Source organism: Gobio gobio (assembly GCF_949357685.1).
Source record: "Gobio gobio genome assembly, chromosome: 20".
Lineage (NCBI taxonomy): Eukaryota > Metazoa > Chordata > Actinopteri > Cypriniformes > Gobionidae > Gobio > Gobio gobio.
The window spans coordinates 39,888,423-39,905,632 of record NC_137113.1 but is presented as its reverse complement, the minus strand read 5'-3'; the positions used below and the strand labels follow the sequence as shown (position 1 = coordinate 39,905,632).

The 17,210-nt window shown below is 35.3% G+C and overlaps 1 protein-coding gene across 1 annotated transcript in view; it reads right to left on the bottom strand.

Moving 5' to 3' along the window:
- Positions 1 to 17,210, bottom strand: part of pcdh15b (protocadherin-related 15b) — a gene marked incomplete at its 3' end in the record, with an annotated part of 357,459 nt that overhangs the window by 91,834 nt on the left and 248,415 nt on the right. Inside the window, exons 23-24 of the mRNA XM_079845636.1 lie at positions 8,581 to 8,721; positions 2,391 to 2,503 (exon numbers count right to left, since the gene is read on the bottom strand). Of these exons, the coding sequence (XP_079701762.1) occupies positions 2,391 to 2,503; positions 8,581 to 8,721 (254 nt within the window). The remainder of the gene's footprint in view (positions 1 to 2,390; positions 2,504 to 8,580; positions 8,722 to 17,210) is intronic.

Here is a 17,210-nt window from a genome sequence, read left to right as displayed (position 1 = left end):
TACTTTCAAAATACACGTTTCTGGTCTTATTGTGCATGATCTACAATTGCATGTTAATCCATATATGAAAAAGGCTTGTTTGTTCATAATCTTCATAATCAAAACAGGATTAATTTTGTATTAGCTCCACATGTGCTTTTTGGCTTAAGACCATAAAATTCCATTTGTTTGATTTCAAGTCAAGTCAAAATAAATGTGCCTATAAAAATAAACATACTTTAAAAACAAACATATCTAGACTATGTAATCTAACTAAATATATATTTGTGTAAAAATCATCTTTCAAACACATGGCCATCAGCACTAACCCAAACAGCAAATGAATATGTTTGAACAACGCATACATATTCTATAAAATCCATACATATATATATTTTTTTTACTGCTCTTTATATCAAACTTTCTACTCTACTTATATTACTCATATTAAAGATGTTTTGGAATCATACAGCAGGCTCAGAACAATATATACATACATGTGAAAAAGAAAGACCACCCTTTTAAATTCTATGGTTTCACGTATTGACATAATAAAAAAAAAAAATCTGGTCTTTAGCAGGTCTTAGAATGAGGTACATACAACCTCAGATGAACAACAACACATAACATATTACATCGTGCCACTGTTTATTGAACAAAAACTAGGCCAAAATGGAGATCCCATGTGTGAAAAAACTAAGTACACCCTTACTGCTTCCTTAGGAATTAAGAGGATAAGTAACGGTCAGGCACGGCTAATCAAATGCCTTTGATTAATTGATCATCAGCAAGTGTGACCAACTCTATAAAAGCAGAAGTTTTGGCAGTTTGCTGATCTAGAGAATTCAGGTGTGTTAACACAATGCCAAGGAGGAAAGACATCAGCGATGCTCTTGTAGAAGCAATTGTTGCTTCCCATCAATCTGGGAAGGGTAACAAGGCCATTTCCCAAAAATCTGAAGTCCATCAATCTACAGTGAGGAAGATTATTCAAAAGCAGAAAACATTCAAGACATGAGATCCAGGGGGTGAGGAGGTTGGATCCAGATCCAATTCCTCCCAATTTACATAACCCTCAACCTACCTGTCTCCACCCCCTGATCGCCTAACCTACCCGTTTCCACCCCCTGGATCTGGAATCAACTCCTCCCACTTTAAATATCCCTCAACCTACCCGTCTCCACCCCCTGATCCCTTAACCTCCCAATCTCCACTCCCTGGATCCGGATCCAACTCCTTCCACTTTACATATTCCTCAACCTACACATCTCCACCCCCTGATCCCTTAACCTACCCATCTCCACCCCCTGGATCCGGATCCAACTCCTTCCACTTTACATATTCCTCAACCTACCCGTCTCCACCCCCTGATACCTTAACCTCCCAATCTCCACTCCCTGGATCCGGATCCAACTCCTTCCACTTTACATATTCCTCAACCTACACATCTCCACCCCCTGATCCCTTAACCTACCCATCTCCACCCCCTGGATCCGGATCCAACTCCTTCCACTTTACATATTCCTCAACCAACCCGTCTCCACCCCCTGATCCCTTAACCTCCCAATCTCCACTCCCTGGATCCGGATCCAACTCCTTCCACTTTAAATATTCCTCAACCTACCCGTCTCCAACCCCTGATCCCTTAACCTCCCGATCTCCACTCCCTGGATCTAGATCCAACTCCTCCCACTTTACATATCCCTCAACCTACCCTACCGAAGTATACTTTGGCCTTCAGACTCTACAGGCCTCAGTTAGTATGCTAAAAGTTAAAGTTAATGACAGTGCATTTAGAAAAAGACTAGACAAGTATTGCTTGTTTGGAAAGGTTGGCATCTGTACGACAGCTAAAGCTTGGCTGATATTGGGTCATGCAATAGGACAATGATCCCAAGCACACCAGCAAATAAACAACAGAATGTCTGAAAAAGAAAATAATCAAGGTGTTGCAATGACTCAGTCAAAGTCCAGACCTCAACCTGATTGAAACGTTGTGGCAGGAATTTAAGAGAGCTGTGCATAAACAGATGCCCACAAACCTCAAGGAAGCGGAGAATAGTGGGCCAAATCTCCTCCACAACGATGTGAGATTGATAAACTCATATAGAAAATGATAACTTCAAGTTATTGAAGCTAAAGGTGGATCTACAAGCAATTAAATCATAGGGTGTACTTAGTTTGTCACACATAGCTTTTCCATTTTGGCTTTATTTTGTTAAATACATAATGACACGGTGTAATATGTCATGTGTTGTTGTTTATCTGAGGTTGTATTTACATAACTTTAAGATCAGATGATTTTTAATCATGTCCTGAATCCTGATACGTAAAACCATAGAATTCAAAAGGGTGTACTTTCTTTTTCACATGACTATATGTATATTTATTTTCAACAAGCATTTGCTCACCTGTACTCCTCCTGTGTGAACACAGGAATGATGGACGGCTGCAAGACAGTGATCTCCACCAGGGTCTTATTGAATTTCATTGGCTCCCCGTCATCATAGGCAATAACCGCCAACTGTTTGGGAACAAGAGAAAACAAATTTTAAGATAAAACAAGGACTAGGAGTACGCATTGGGAAGTATAATTATTCAAAATCAGAATGAGGTTTGTATAAAGCTTGCATGTATTAACTAGTGTTGTAGTACTCGAGACCGGTCTTGGTCTCAAGACCATTTATTGAAGGCCTTGGTCTTGTGTCTTGGTCTTGGGATATTACTAAATTGCCAGTGCATTGCCTGATTTATTTATTAACATCAGTAATGTGATTGGATGTAAAACTTACTGCTTCATATGCAACCAATAACTTATTTCTAATTTGATTTATTTATTGTGCCGATTCAGGAATTAATTAGGGATTGTGTCAAAAATGTCACCATAAATTCATACAAATGCTCACAAAATTCAATATATTGTTACAAAAAAGTTATTTTATGAGATCTGGATTTATAACATGTGATATAATTAACCAATATCACAAGAGCAAGAGAGCTGTTTTCACAAATTTGAGCATGACTGCAAACACGATATTGCTTTAACAAACATTCAAACATTATCCTCAACATTATTTATGCATTTGTAATTTACCAATTCAGATGCATCTTCTGTATCATCTCTGTAGCGCAAATATGAATTTTGTTGTTAATGATTTAATTTGCTTGGTAACAGCTCTATATAGTGTCTTATTCTAATTATATTTAGTATAAATCATTTTTCCTTTCACAGCTGGTAATGAATTTAAGGAGTGCTGGTCTGGTCTTGGTCTTGACTCGGTCTCGGATTAGGTGGTCTTGACTACAACACTAGTATTAACACAGGCCAAAACAAATTTCAGAGTAAATAAATAATATAATTAATATAATATAATATAATATAATATAATATAATATAATATAATATAATATAATATAATATAATATAATATAATATAATATAATATAATATAATATAATATAATTAATATAATATAATTAATATAATATAATTAATATAATATAATATAATATAATATAATATAATATAATATAATATAATATAATATAATATAATATAATATAATATAATATAATATAATATAATATAATATAATATAATATAATAATATAATATAATATAATTCATATGATTAATATAATATAATATAATATAATATAATATAATATAATATAATATAATATAATATAATATAATATAATTAATATAATAATATAATATAATATAATATAATATAATATAATATAATATAATATAATATAATATAATATAATTCATATGATTAATATAATATAATATAATATAATATAATATAATATAATATAATATAATATAATATAATATAATATAATATAATTAATATAATATAATATAATATAATATAATATAATATAATATAATATAATATAATATAATATAATATAATATGATATACTATAATATAATATAATATAATATAATATAATATAATATAATATAATATAATATAATATAATATAATATAATATATATAATATAATTAATATAATAAATATAATATAATATAATATAATATAATATAATATAATATAATATAATATAATTAATATAATATAATATAATATAATATAATATAATATAATATAATATAATATAATAATATAATATAATTCATATGATTAATATAATATAATATAATATAATATAATATAATATAATATAATATAATTAATATAATATAATATAATATAATATAATATAATATAATATAATTAATATAATAATATAATATAATATAATATAATATAATATAATATAATATAATATAATATAATATAATATAATATAATATATATAATATAATTAATATAATAAATATAATATAATATAATATAATATAATATAATTAATATAATAATATAATATAATATAATATAATATAATATAATATAATATAATATAATATAATATAATATAATATAATATAATATAATATAATTCATATGATTAATATAATATAATATAATATAATATAATATAATATAATATAATATAATATAATATAATATAATTAATATAATATAATATAATATAATATAATATAATATAATATAATATAATATAATATAATATAATATGATATGATATGATATGATATGATATACTATAATATAATATAATATAATATAATATAATATAATATAATATAATATAATATAATATAATATAATATAATATAATATATATAATATAATTAATATAATAAATATAATATAATATAATATAATATAATATAATATAATTAATATAATATAATATAATATAATATAATATAATATAATATAATATAATATAATATAATATAATATAATATAATATAATATAATATACTATACTATAATATAATATAATATAATATAATATAATATAATATAATATAATATAATATAATATAATATAATATAATATAATATAATATAATATAATATAATATAATATAATAAATATAATATAATATTTACAGAATGCTACCCATCTCACCCATCATTCATACCCCCCAAAAAAACTACTTGCCAATGGGGTAAGAAAATTAAACCATTTAATTTACATTGCATCTAACACAGGTCTAGTGTGGTATGGTAAATATTAGATTAAATGTACTGTTACTGTACTTAAGTATCTTTTTGGCTACTTTGTACTTTGACTGAGTATCAAAGATATTAGCAATTACTACATTTTACTATATTGACTACATTTTTGAGTATATGTTTGTAATGAGTAATGCAATTACTCATAACCTTTTTCATTGCACCTAACTTTTTCTGCAGTAGTTTATTTCTGCAATAAAATAAGTGATATCACCATGTACAGGGCATTGAAGGTACTGCATCTTATGTGTTTTGCCCTTACTCACCCAAACTTGTCAGCAAGACTATGCGAATGTGAGTGCATTAGCAGGTAGTTGTGAATCACAGGTGTTTTAAATATGAAACGAGGACATGGCTGCAGCTGGTGATGAGGCTGAAACCAGCATGTCCAGTGCAAGTCTTTGACTATTTAATTTGACTTAAGCTTGGTACTCCGCAAGAAAAAATTAATTTGTTAGTTTTCTCGAGGTGGCAAGAACAAGAACAAAGTTCGTTCTGGTACATTCCATACTTCACGAGAAAAGCAGGTGCCGAACATCTCCGTTTCTCCGCATTAACCCGCCCACTTTAAAATTCAGACCAATCACACAATAGTTCTCGGACACCCACAAGAAAAAGGTTCTGCTCAGATGATGTGTCGAGAACAAGCTGCGAGAACTCCCAAACCAGGGCTCCGAGAACTTTTGTTCTTGCAGCCCTGGGAGCGAGAACTTTTTTCTCTGTTCTTGCGGAGTATGTAAAGGCCTTTAACACTATTTTATTTATCTTCTACATTGAAGATACCTTTTTGAAGGATATTGGTTTTCTTATGCCCTTTCTGAGCACTTGAGCTTAACTGAGACTTGAGTGTTGGTAGACGTTTAAGAGGCTGTTGTTGACCTTGATTTATTGCAATATTGTATATAATATATAATATAGGTGTTCAGTTTGATTTAGATTTTAGAAGAAAAAAAAAACATGTGATTGCTTTCCTCACAAATCAACTGTGTCAAGTTTTTCACTGGCATGTCTCTTAGGTGTATCTAGTGCATCTTTGAGCCTTCATTCAGTATGAGTGGAGTACTGTTAAAATCAGATACTCTAAGACTTTTACTTTTAAAGTGATATTTGAGTAATTGGTGACTTCTAACAGTTACACTTTATCTCAATGGTCCACTTTAGATATTTTACTAACTATAAGTAACTTTGCAGCTATATGTTGACTATTTCTCATTAGAGTATTAGTACACTGTTACTATACTGTTAGGTCAAGGTTAGAATAAGTTGACATGTAGTTGCAAAGTTTCTTATAGTCAGTAGAATGTCTGTTGAGGGATCACCAGAATTCAGTGTTAGCAGATATTAAGCTTACAGTCTACTAATACTCTAGTGACTGGTAGCTGACATGTAGTTGTAAAGGTACTGTAATGGAGTCATTTTTACTGTAAGGTATCTCTACTTTTATTCAAGTATGGTTTTCAGGTACTCTCAGCACTTCTGCACAAGTCTTATGTCTGTGTGGTGGCCCGTCCTGGTCCCCTGTAACACCCCAGCCCCCCTCCCATCGAGTACCACTGAGTCCCTTTTTAGTTGTCTTACTACTACTACTGTCTCTACCAATAAAATGGTATACAAAAGTTGTAATATTTCACACACCTTTTTCTCACATAAAGGTATCTAATTTTAAGGATGTTCAAAGTTGGAAAACAAGTTCAGAAATACAGATTTAGGGGCTGTTCAAGTCTCAGAAAACTCAGGACGTGCCACTTCCTCCTCCTTTCAAAAGCACTCTGGCGTTTGTGCTCCCTTGGTGTCTGCCGTAGCTAAGCAATCATGAGCCGCGTTCTCCATTAAGACGAGGAAGTCTCAACAATGGATAAATGGATTCCCAGCCAATGCTTTAGCTCTGCTACCAGATATATTTATGAATATATTTAAAAATCCCACCCTGTACAGCTATCATCAGCTGTTCATCCATTTTGGCTGATCTTTCAATGTTGTTACGGAAAGGGTGAAGCTGGTTCTTGACCTGCTGTGCGCTTACAGCATTCTGAAAAGATTGTTCTATCTTGCTGCGGCGTAGATGCCACAGTGTCAATCTGAGAGCACTTAAAAATAACTTGAGCATGCAAAAGGCACTGAGAAAAGATCTGTTCTCTTTTTGTATGACAAAATCATCCCATATAAGACAAAAAAGGACTTTTTTTTTATACAATTGTATAAATCTTTCTTAAATGGTTAGTTCACCCAAAAATGAAAATTATAGTTTACTCATCCTCAAGCCATCCTAGGTGTATATGACTTTCTTCTTTCAGCCAAACACAATCAGAGTTTATATTAAAAAATATCCTGGCTCTTCCACGCTTTATAATGGGAGTGAACAGTAACTTGGATTTTGAAGCCCAAAAAGCACATCCATCCATCATAAAAGTAATCCATACGGCTCCAGGAGGTTAATAAAGGCCTTCTGAAGCGAAGTGATGCATTTTTATAAGAAAAATATCCATATTTATGACTTTATGAATTATAATCACTGGCTAACGGTAAAGGCTGTACGCAAGTCGAGTTCCGGAGGAAGAGTGACCTCTGACCTGACATATAACGTAGGATGTAGGAGTAGTGTAAGCTTAGGTAAGAGTAGACGCCTCCAATGGTTCAAACAAATAGGGCTGGACAACAAACTTGAGTGTGTTCGGCTCTATCCTCTGCGCTTCCACGTTCATCAATACGTCATGCATCAGGTCAGAGTTCACTCTTCAACGCTTCGCTCTGGAAGGCCTTTATTAACCCCCTGGAGTCGTATGGATTCATTTTATGATGGGTGGATGCACTTTTTTTGGGCTTCAAAATCTCAGTTACTACTCACTCCCATTATAAAGCTTGGACGAGCCAGGATTTATCCGATTGTGTGGCTGAAAGAAGAAAGTCATATACACCTAGGATGGCTTGAGGGTGAGTAAATCATGGGGTAATTTTCATTTTAGGGTTAACTATCCCTTTAATACATCTTATCTTACGATTTCCTTGTAAACTTCCAATTCAATGAGAAAAGTGAACCTTTTTGGGTCATGACAGTATTTTGAACTTGGGCATAAATGGAGCTAGTGCAACTGACAGATGATGATTGCTGAGGGCTGAGGGCAGAACAGACTTGATATGATGTTCAATCTCCAAGAATGTGATCGTGTACATGTACTGCTGCATCAACTGCTGTGGCTCATCTATTTTTACAGATATGGGTATATGCATCTGATAAGACAGGAACATTGTGTTGAGCTTTGCATGGGGAAACTATGTCCAGCAAAGCTTAAATCCTCTCAGAATTGTGTTTCTAAACTCACCATTGAGTTAGTTTTGCTCAAACAGCATCAGGCAGTACAGCAATTTCATCTAAATCAATCTGTGGGACGCACACAAATGATTGACGGGCCAGTAATGGCCTGTAGGTTGCTAGTTAACAAGCCCTGTATTAAGAAAAGACTGTTGTGCACTTACACTGAATTTAGTGTTGGGCTCCTCATTCAGATTGACCCTGGTGAGAACACTCCCCGAGTTCTCCTCCACGCCGAAGATACTGGTGCTGTAAGGAAACTGCTCCAAATCCACTTTATAGTGAACTCGACTGGCTGCTGTACCCTGAAAGACAATAAAAACTAAAATTACAAAATAATTACTATACTATATATATCCAACTATATCAACATTTTGTATTAAAGGGATAGTTCACCCAGAAATGTCATTAATTACATATTAATTACATATCCTCATGTCGTTCCTTTCGTTCATCTTCAGAACACAAACAAATATCTTTTTGAGGAAATCTGAAAGCTTTCTGTCCCTCCATTGACAGCTACGCAACTACCAATTTGACGCTTCAAGAAGTTCATTAAGAGATAGTAAATCTAATCCATATTAATTGAGTGGTTTAGTCCAAAGTTTCTGAAGAGACTCAATTGATTTATATGATGAACAGATTGAATTTAGACTTTTATTCACATATAAACATTCAACAACGCACACATCAGTAGTGGTAAACGGAAGCTCAAGCTTGTTCGCTTGACGTGCGAGGACCAGTGAAGTTCATTCTCATGTTACGCAGCACGTTAGAGCTTCTGTATGAGCCAGTGAGGTTCATTCTTGTGTTACACAGCACGATTGAGCTTCGGCAAGGACCAATGAGGTTCATTCTCATGTTACGCAGCACGTTTGAGCTTCTGCAAGAACCAATGAGGTTCATTCTTGTTTTACACAGCACATTTGAGCTTCTGCAAGAACCAATGAGGTTCATTCTTGTTTTACACAGCACATTTGAGCTTCTGCAAGAACCAATGAGGTTCATTCTCGTGTTACGCAGCACATTTGAGCTTCTGCAAGAACCAATGAGGTTCATTCTCGTGTTACGCAGCTCGCTTGAGCTTCTGCAAGAACCAATGAGGTTCATTCTCGTGTTACGCAGCTCGCTTGAGCTTCTGCAAGAACCAATGAGGTTCATTATTGTGTTACACAGCACATTTGGCCTTCTGCAAGAACCAATGAGGTTAATTCCCGTGTGTTACACAGCACATTTGAGCTTCTGCAAGAACCAGTGAGGTTCATTCCCGTGTGTTACACAGCACATTTGAGCTTCTGCAAGAATCAATGAGGTTCACTCTCGTGTTACGCAGCACGTTTGAGCTTCTGTAAGAGCCAATGAGGTTCATTCTCGTGTTATGCAGCACGTTTGAGCTTCTGCAAGAACCAATGAGGTTCATTCTTGTGTTATGCAGCACGTTTGAGTTTCCTCAATAAGCAATGAGGTTTGTTCTCACACCTCAAGCAAGTTCAGTTGAACTATCCACTGATCAATGTTTAAATTAAATATGTTCATCATACAAAGTGATTGTGTCTCTTCAGAAAATTAGGACTAAACCGCTCAATTCATTTTCGTTTTACGATCTCTTTATGAATTTCTTTATAAAGTGGTAGTTGTCAATGGAGGGACAGAAAGCTCTCAGATTTCACCAAAAATATCTTTATTTGTGTTCTGAAGATGAGCGTAAGTCTTACAGGTTTGGAGCGACATGAGGATGAGTAAATTACAGAATTTTAATTTATGAGTGAACCAACCCTTTAATATTAAAATATGAAATTAAACTTTTTCCAAATGAGAGAATGTGGTCATTATATTAGAAATATTTGACAATGACTGTTGAATTATTAAATAAACACTCGAGGAGATGCTAAGCATGGTATTTTGTGGTTCTTTTGCTGTGATTGACTGTGAAGTTCAGTTAGGGTTCGAATACATTACACGACTTTTGAACAGATTAAAAAACATTCATTCACTTGTCAACTGTAATTGGTTACAGAGAAGAACTGAGCATCATACACTAAATGACTGAGGGTCAAACACTACAAGACTTGCAAGACGTTCTGAACACAACGAACTCAAGGAAACGTGCCTTGATGTTAGGAAACATATGACAAATGAACACGTCTTCAAAAATCGGCTCAACATTTCTAACATGTATGATATCCTCCAAATGGATGGAATAATGATACAAATCTAAATATGTGCCCATCGTACACTTTTCTGTGTAATCTGTCCACTCTGATTGGCCAAAATCTGATCACTGGCTCTGACTGCAAATCTGGGCAAAAGTCCTGTACTGTATTCTAGCCTGTAGAGGTATAAAACAAGATGCAAGACATCAAATCTGGTTTTAAAGTTGCAGGCATGTTTAAACCAAAATCTTTCAAGCAACGGTCAACTTAAATTCTTCTGTGAAGCGCTCTTAGCGGGATTCAAATAAATCTGACAGACTCAATTTGTTCATTTTATTCTGTTCTTCTAAAGTCCCGCCTCCCGCTGCGAGTTCCATAAGTTATGAGTCTGTGAGAGCCGATGTGTAGCGTTGGCCCGGGGACAAAAGGGTTTGTAACCCCGCTGAGATGGAGATAATTACGAGGGTGATGCCGGGTGAGAAATGGAGCCTGCGGGTGGGCCTGTCCTCGCGAGAACGAGCTGAAAAACCCATCCATCCACCCACGGGTGGGGACAGCACCACACATAGTGCCAGTCGGGGCATGCGTTGTGGTGTGAAATCAGACTACAAATGATTTTTTCAGCTCACTCCTGTGTCTTCGGGGCGTATGGAGAGGATTGGGGTCATGGGGCTTTCGAAAGCACGAGGAGTTATGCCACACTGTGTTTTATCATACATTAAATTTCCTCGCTGCTCTTTTAAAATCCTGAGCAGTTTGATTAACATCACTCTCGTATCTTTACAACCTTTTTTTTTTCTCCAGTCACTTTGCTTTAATATTTATGTCTTTTTAGTTTGAAGAGACTCTATAATTGCAGATATGATAGCATCGTGCCCAGAAAGAGTCAGAGCTTCTTTTTTCACAAGGTAGGCGTGGCAAAGACAGTGCTCGGGTTTAATTCTGATTTATTTCTGTGTGGTTGAGGATGGCTAATGAATAAAACACGCTGATGGGAATGAGAAGACATCAGATGCCAGTATACTGAAGTGCCATCTGACAGATGCTCAGAGAATAGGGAAAAGAAGAGAGTTGCCAGAACCACATTGATAGAAAGCAAAACGCACCCGGTCACCAGCGGGCTGAAGAGTTGCCGTAAATAAGAGCTGCTGTTTGCGGAAAACAAAATCATTATGTGCCAGTAAAAAATAACCCTTGAAAATGGTTTTGCTTAGTGGGTTGGACTTTTTTTTTTTGTTGAATTCATGTGTTTAATTTGCCAAGAGAATATGCAAAAGGCCATCAACAAGATTGAAGTAATTTACGGGTAATGGACTTCTTTGGATTTGGTCAGGGTGATGATTTCTGCCTGAATATCTGCAAAGGCTCTATCGGCTGTGTTTTAACAGGCTGGGAAGTAATATGTTATCAAACTATTTTTTAAATATTATATTATATTGTGTTATATTATTAGATACACTTACTGTAAGGTTTAAAACATATGGCACATTTATTTTCCAACAACAAATATTTTAGAAATATGTATATTTTAGTCGGAATTACTCTATTGAATTATATTCTATTACGCTCCGTCTGTTTGGCGTGCATGCGCGTGGCAGGGCTCGTTCATGGAAGTCTGTGACGTTTAGCGGAGATTCAGCAAAATGGAAATATTTACATTAGTTTCTAAAAATTATAGATGGAGAATATACGTACCTGTGAAAAGTAAGTTATGCACTGAGGAAAGCTCTACACCTCAAAGAACTTCAGATTTTTTAAAGTTGACATTTATGTGATGAAAGTCAAGTTGACGTCGACTGGTCGCTGATGACGTCATTAATGAACAAATAAGCCTGAACCTCGAGCTGCGACTGAACGCGGGTTGCCCTGTGCACATCTATGGCATATGACACAGCGCTGCCCACGGGCTATTGCTCCTGCATAACAGCTTATTTCTATCAGTTCTTTTGTCTTTGGGTCGTTATATTTCTTACAGATTTCTGCTCGTTCTAAATCAGATACTGATAAAGTAGCACAGTAAAGATTACATTTATATGAATGCATTAGTGAGAAAGCGATTGCGTGTGAATTAATTCTACCTGGTAGTGTCTCTCTACTAATACTGAAGCTGTGGGTTTTAGTTACTAAGAAATGTATGCTAGAACTTTTCTGTTTCTAAGCTATTTTATTGATAAATCACAGAACAGTGTTGACAATACATTTCTGCACAAGCTATGTTGTATGCATTACAATGCATGAGCAGCGCATTAGTTTAGAAAGCGTGTACAATAAGCTGTTTAAAACATGCATTCACCCGATCAATATGGAGCATCCAGGTGGTATAATCAAACATATCTCGGAGTATGCAATTTTTTTGTCATTTTAACTGTTTGGAAATGGAGCATAAAAGTGGACTTATCCTGTTGCGCCCTCTATAAGCCATGCCCAGCGACTAGTAGACATCAAGCTTAAAGGGGACATATTATACAAATTTCACTTTATTAAGGTGTTTGAACACAGATGTGTGTCCACAGTGTGTGTAAACAACCAGCCTATAATAGTAAAAATCCACCCAATACTTTTTTTATAATCCCCATCAATAATCCCCAATCTCTCATAATGTGTCGTTTCATATTTCCCCCTACTCCTACGTAAGAGTAGTGAAACGAATAGTGAAAAGCAGAGAGATGCCATTTCTGTTTACTCGCTGTATCAACGGTAGAGTCAACGGTGGACTCCCGGCATGAATTTCATTTTTGAAGGAAATGTGCCGAAGAATGTCGGTAAAATGTTATATATTAGCGCAAATCATTTTACGCATCATCAACGAGGTTCAGTACAACGCTGGATTCGCGGAAAAGTTGTTTCTGAATGATGGGTCAATACCAACACTTCGTGCTCTAACTTTACATCCAGAACACGTAAGGATGGCACTTCATATTGTGTGAATATTTGCAAACTTCCATCCTGAATGAGCTTTCTAGAATGCTGTATGGCTAATTTGGCTCCCCGCCTCCCTTCCAAAAGAGGGCCGATCCTTTAAGCTTTGGATACTCCGTCAACAACAAAACAGGCGAATCTCACTCAGCCAAAATGTCGGAAATAACCATTTGTTGAGTGCAGCCTTGCATGTTTGGACACAGATGAGAGACTCAGAAAGAGGTTGCAACTTTAAGACTGCACCTGGACATTTCTGAATGGTTAGTGGATATATTTATGTAACGTTATTTGTTGTGGAGTTACATTGATTCAACTCATTGACTAGCATGTACTATCATGTTAATCTATAAATTGTTGTATAGGTGATCGTGTGGGAACGTAACATGTCTGTCACTTGACTATACAATGCATAATAAATGTGCGATTATGAGTTACGCAGACTACGGGATAAAGCTAAATGCATAGCTCTAGTCTCTGTGAATACAGTCAGAGACTATGGTAACTTAGCAGCAAATTTGCATTTAAAGGGACAAACACAAAAACTGTGTTTTTTCTCACACCCAAATAGGGGCAAATTTGACAAGCTATAATAAATTATCTGGGGGGTATTTTGAGCTGAAACTTCACAGATACATTACATATTTATTTTACGGCTTGTGAAAAGGGGCATAATATGTCCTCTTTAAAGCGCCACGGCAGAGCATTATATTCAACTAGTCGATTAGTCAACTAGTCTGTGCAACCCCTACTTCAAACACATTAAACAGCGCAAGTATCTATCTGTCAGCACATGTACCAAATTGAATAGCCTAATGTGACGTCTTGCAACACAAATCCGGACAGACACCTGTCTGAAGTGTAGAAAATACATAAAAATAAAAACGGTATTGTATTTTATTCCTACCTAAAGAATAGCCTATACTTATAAAAATATAAGAACAAAGTATGTTTTAAGAAGAGCTTTAGTTAGCCCAGCACACCATTCATTTACACTGTTTAACCATTAATCACACACACACACACACACACACACACACACACACACACACACACACACACACACACACACACACACACACACACACACACACACACACACACACACACACACACACACACACACACACACACACACACACACACACACACACACACACACACACACACACACATACACACATGTATATATATATATATATATATATATATAAGGTTCATTAGCTTACATTAGTTAACATGAACTAATAATGAACTGCACTTATAAAGCACTTATTTTTCTTTATGTTAATTTAAAAATTTACTAATGCATTATTCAAATATTATTAACATTAGTCAATGCACTGTGAACTAACATGAATAAACCATGAACAGCTGGATTTTTATGAACTAACGTTGACAAAGATTAACTAATGCTGAACAGAGGTGTTGTTCATGGTTAGTTCATGTTAACTAATACATTAACTAATGTTAACTAATACAACCTTATTGTAAAGTGTTACAGAGAGGTGTGTGAAAGCTCTCCAAGTAGCCTGAAATTCAGGGTTTTCGCTTCTTATCAATCAGATCGAAAGTAACTAGTAACTAATTACTTGAGTAATTTTCTCATCGAATACTTTTTTACTCTTACTCAAGTAAATATTACGATTGTTACTTTTACTTTTACTTGAGTAAATATTTCCGTAAGTACTTGTACCTTTACTTGAGTACAGATTTTGGCTACTCTACCCACCTCTGTCGTTTACATTATATAAAGCCTTAAAGTTCTGCATAATGAAGGGCGTGGCCACTTTGAATGACAGGTGGATTGTCATTTGTCTGCTGTCTGTTAGTCATCACATCACCTCAGCTCCACCCACGTCCCGCCTCTTTGCCCATTTTCAGTTATCCCGAAACGGCCAGCTCGACCCTACTTTACGCTTCAAAACTGCACTTCAGAATCCTATGGGTGACGACACTACGTCCATCTTTTTTTACAGTCTATGTTTAAACTATGCGGGTTATGTCATACCAGTTATTTTGAAGCCCTTAATATAAAGCATGTCTGATGTTTAGGACAAAGTGGATGATGCACTTTCCCCACAGCTGCTCACTCTGCGCCCTCCGCTATTTTTCAGATGCACTGGTATCAAACTACTGTTAGTAGTTTCCATATCGTTTATTAAAAATATATTAATATATCATACAAACTCGATATACCGCCCAGCCCTAAGTGCTATTGTTAATTGCTTAATGTGCTAGAGGATAAAGTGCTTCATGAGGTCAAATATGCCAAATTAGAATTTAACTAACTCGCTCATCTGAGTCCCTCAGATGCAATCTGAATTTTTGGAGGAAACAAACTGGGAGTGAATTATGATAGGGCCAGTACTATAGGGTCTCAGACTGGCCAGAGGCCTCCAAAGCCTCAGGGTGCACGGCATGCGACAAAGAAAACTGAAGCAGTGCCTTTGGCTTATAATCTGCAGGCTAACCATTAAGGCCCATCGGGTGCCTAAGAATATATAGTGCAAGCTGACCAACAAGGGTTTAAGGCCCTAGGGCCATTCTGCCTTTATAGCACAAGCTGACCACTAGGGCTCCAGGGACCCTGAATATTTAAAGTGTGAGCTGATTGCTATGGCTTCTAGGGCGATGGGTTCTTTTGCCACTAAGGCTCCCGAGCCTCTCAGAATATTCAGAGTGATCTGACCAATAGGGCTATAGGGCCCCTGGGCCCCCTGCCTTTACAGCGTAAGCTGATCGCTAGGGCTCCAGGGCACCTGGAATTACCTCAATCACCACAGGGACCACAGGGACAAGGGGCACACAAATATACTTGCATCTGGACCAATGTAGCACCAAACACAGGTACAAATCCAGGCTCACACTACCACAACAGTCACAAACACATACAGAGCATAAGGAAAGGAACAATCCACTGAGGAATACATATACCCCGAGGCTCATGAAAGGGCTCACAATTAAAATGGTCCACAACAACACGTGACTGTAGAGCATATCAGTCATATTAATGGGGAAATGTCTTTCACTCTTGGATGCATTGCTTCATACCACTTCAGTGAATGATTACCTCACAAGCTGTTTATAGGATTTTGTTAATTGCGCATCACATTGAAAACATTATTAGGCAAGATGGTAAATTGGAATAGTAATTGAACTCTTGATACTGAAAGCCCAGTAGACTGTGATTATCCTGCCCTCATTAAGAAATGCAACTTTCTAATGATACCAACATTTCTGGATGCGTAACGAGTAATTACAAGTAGTCTAAGCCTTGAATTACATAAAAAAACAAACACAATATAAAAAGGGAAAAGGAAACTTTCTGATACAAAGTCGTGGAAACTTTTTGTTTAGGTTTCCATTCTGCTGTTCAAATCCGATCAAGCATCAGTTTGACCATACGTTAAAAATAAATAATTTTCTCTCTTTCAGACCAATGAATTTCACTGATTTCCCCACGACTTTTCGATGACTTTTCCATTAGTTTGTCATGAGGATTTTATGATAATCCCTCAAAACCAGTCCTCGAAATGGGCCGGTATGCAGGGTACGCAGTACCGGAACTTCTCTATTTTAATCAGTACAATCAAAAGTGAGCATGCCCTCCCTTTTTCTTGCTTACCGGCACTTCTCACATAGTGCCGGTACACTGAGCGCCCACACCGAAACAAAGAGGCAACTATTAATCAATTGTATACATCGCACATTCTGAGCTTTTA